Source organism: Penaeus japonicus, unplaced genomic scaffold, assembly GCF_977035675.1.
Source record: "Penaeus japonicus unplaced genomic scaffold, GWHDUDI00000001_assembly GWHDUDI00000013, whole genome shotgun sequence".
NCBI lineage: Eukaryota > Metazoa > Arthropoda > Malacostraca > Decapoda > Penaeidae > Penaeus > Penaeus japonicus.
In genome coordinates this window covers 2064120-2066619 of record NW_028234415.1, presented here as the reverse complement: position 1 = coordinate 2066619, position 2500 = coordinate 2064120, and the positions used below count along the sequence as shown (strand labels likewise).

Genomic DNA, 2500 nt, shown 5'->3' with positions numbered 1-2500 from the left:
GTGGTCCGAGGAAGATCAGTATTCCCATGTGCCTAATGTAAATCTTTCCCCGCAGAAGAATCCTGTTGTTGAGAATTTGGACTTTGAACCTTTCCTCTCGGAAGGATTTGTTGGTATTGAGGAGAGTGATGCCATGCGGCCTATCCGTATTTTGAGAGACACAGGAGCAGCTCAGTCTTTGTTGTTAGAGGGATCTCTACATTTGTCTGATTTGACCTCGACTTCTGCAAGTGTCATCCTAGAAGGGGTAGGTGGTGTCATTAAGGTACCTCTTCATACTGTTTACTTGAAATCAGGTATTGTTACTGGTTCTGTGGTAGTTGGAGTTGCTTCTAAGTTACCGGTTCCAGGGGTTGACTTGCTGTTAGGAAATGATTTGGCTGGAGGTAAAGTTATACCTGACCCTATTGTTGTAGATGAACCTACTCAGGAAAATAAAACTAAAGAGTTAGAGGATGAAATTACGGGTATTTTTCCATCTTGTGCTGTGACTCGTTCAAGGTCACAGATGGTGTCTACTGATGATATTGTAGCAGATCAGAATGATCTATCCACAAGTGAACAAAGAATGTGTGAGGATGATTTTGGGTTAACATCCTTGTTTAGTGTGAGTGATGCCCATGATGTACAAGAGCTAGATACCAATATTTTGAGTAATAGAGAACAATTAATTATTGATCAAAGTAATGATGTTAAGATTAAAGAATTTATGAATGTGTCTATGAGTGAAAAAGAGATTAGTGAATGCTCCAAGGGCTACTATATTAAACATGGTGTCCTTATGCGTAAGTGGACTCCGCCCAAAGTTCCAGCAGATAACTCTTGGACGGCAGTTCATCAAATTGTGCTTCCAAAGAGATACAGATCTGAGGTATTGAAATTAGCTCATAATACACCTATGTCTGGACATTTAGGAATTAGGAAGACTTATGCCAAGATTCTGAATAATTTTTATTGGCCTTATGTAAAAAAGGATGTGATTAATTTTTGTAAGTCTTGTCATACATGTCAAATTGTGGGGAAGCCAAACCAAAGTATTGCCAAAGCTCCCCTTATACCTATTCCTGTATTGGATGAACCTTTTAGTAGAGTATTGGTAGATTGTGTGGGACCATTACCCAAGACTAAATCAGGACATCAATATTTGTTAACAATTATGTGTTGTGCTACCAGATACCCAGAAGCCATACCATTAAGAAACATTTCAGCCAAGGTTGTCAATCTTAATGTGATAAGTGATAATCATGAGGATAAATTTAGAAATATGAATATAGATATGAAATTGTGTAACAGTGATATTCTGAATAACTTGAATGACAAACTGAGTCATTTGTCTGATGATCAAAGGGAAGAAATTTGTGTGTTAATACATCAGAATGTGAAGTTGTTTAGTGATGTACCCCAGCAAACAAACTTGGTGCAACATGATGTGGATGTAGGAAATGCTTCTCCTATCAAACAGGCTCCGTACAGGATGAATCATGTGAAAAGGGAATATCTAAAACAAGAAATAAGATATTTACTAGATAATAACATCATAGAACCTAGTGCAAGTAGCTGGTCTTCACCATGTCTATTGGTACCAAAACCAGACGGTTCTTTTAGATTGTGTACGGATTACAGAAAAGTGAATCAAGAAACAAAGACGGATGCTTACCCTTTACCAAGGATCGATGATATAATTGATCAAATAGGAAATGCAAACTACATTACCAAGATTGATCTGTTAAAAGGCTACTATCAGATTGGATTGACGGAGAGGGCGAAGCAAATTTCAGCATTGGTTACACCGGATGGTTTCTTCCAGTATCGTGTAATGCCGTTTGGGATGAAGAATGCTCCTGCAAGTTTCCAGCGATTGGTGAACTATCTAACTGCTGATATAGAAGGAGTCCAGGCGTACATTGATGATGTCTTAGTTTATGGAGAGACATGGGAAGAACATATAAGCCGTTTAAGAAGAGTGTTTGAAAAACTATCTGAAGCCAAGCTTACTATTAACCTTAAGAAGTGTGATATTGGACATGCATCTGTGGAATTTCTCGGTTATGTTGTTGGACAAGGACAAGTAGCTCCTATAACTGCCAAGGTGGAAGCAGTAGTGAACTTTCCTCAACCAAACACTAAGAAGAAAGTGATGAGTTTCCTTGGTATGGTGGGATACTACAGAAGATTTTGTCCAAACTTATCTACTGTAGCAGTGCCATTAACTAATTTACTTAAGAAGAACCAGATATTTACATGGACACAAGAATGTGAAGATGCCTTCAAGAAAATCAAAGGATTGTTAATGTGTCCTCCAGTGTTAAGGAATCCAGACTGCAGTGCTTCTTTTATTTTACATGTTGATGCTAGTGATTATGGTGCAGGTGCAGTGTTATTACAAGAATTTGATGATATATTACATCCTATATGTTTTTATAGTGCTAAGTTTAAAAAGCATCAACTTAATTATGCCACCATAGAAAAGGAGGCATTGTCCCTGATTTTGGCTTTGCAA

At 37.8% G+C, this 2500-nt stretch overlaps 1 protein-coding gene across 1 annotated transcript in view; it reads left to right on the top strand.

The window, feature by feature from the left end:
- Positions 1-1227, top strand: part of LOC147470572 (uncharacterized) — a 2369-nt gene extending 1142 nt beyond the window's left edge. The window contains exons 2-3 of the mRNA XM_086543509.1: positions 1-1090; positions 1174-1227. The exon at positions 1-1090 is cut by the window's left edge and continues 910 nt beyond it. Of these exons, the coding sequence (XP_086399635.1) occupies positions 1-1090; positions 1174-1227 (1144 nt within the window). The remainder of the gene's footprint in view (positions 1091-1173) is intronic.
- The last annotated feature ends 1273 nt before the right edge of the window (positions 1228-2500 follow it).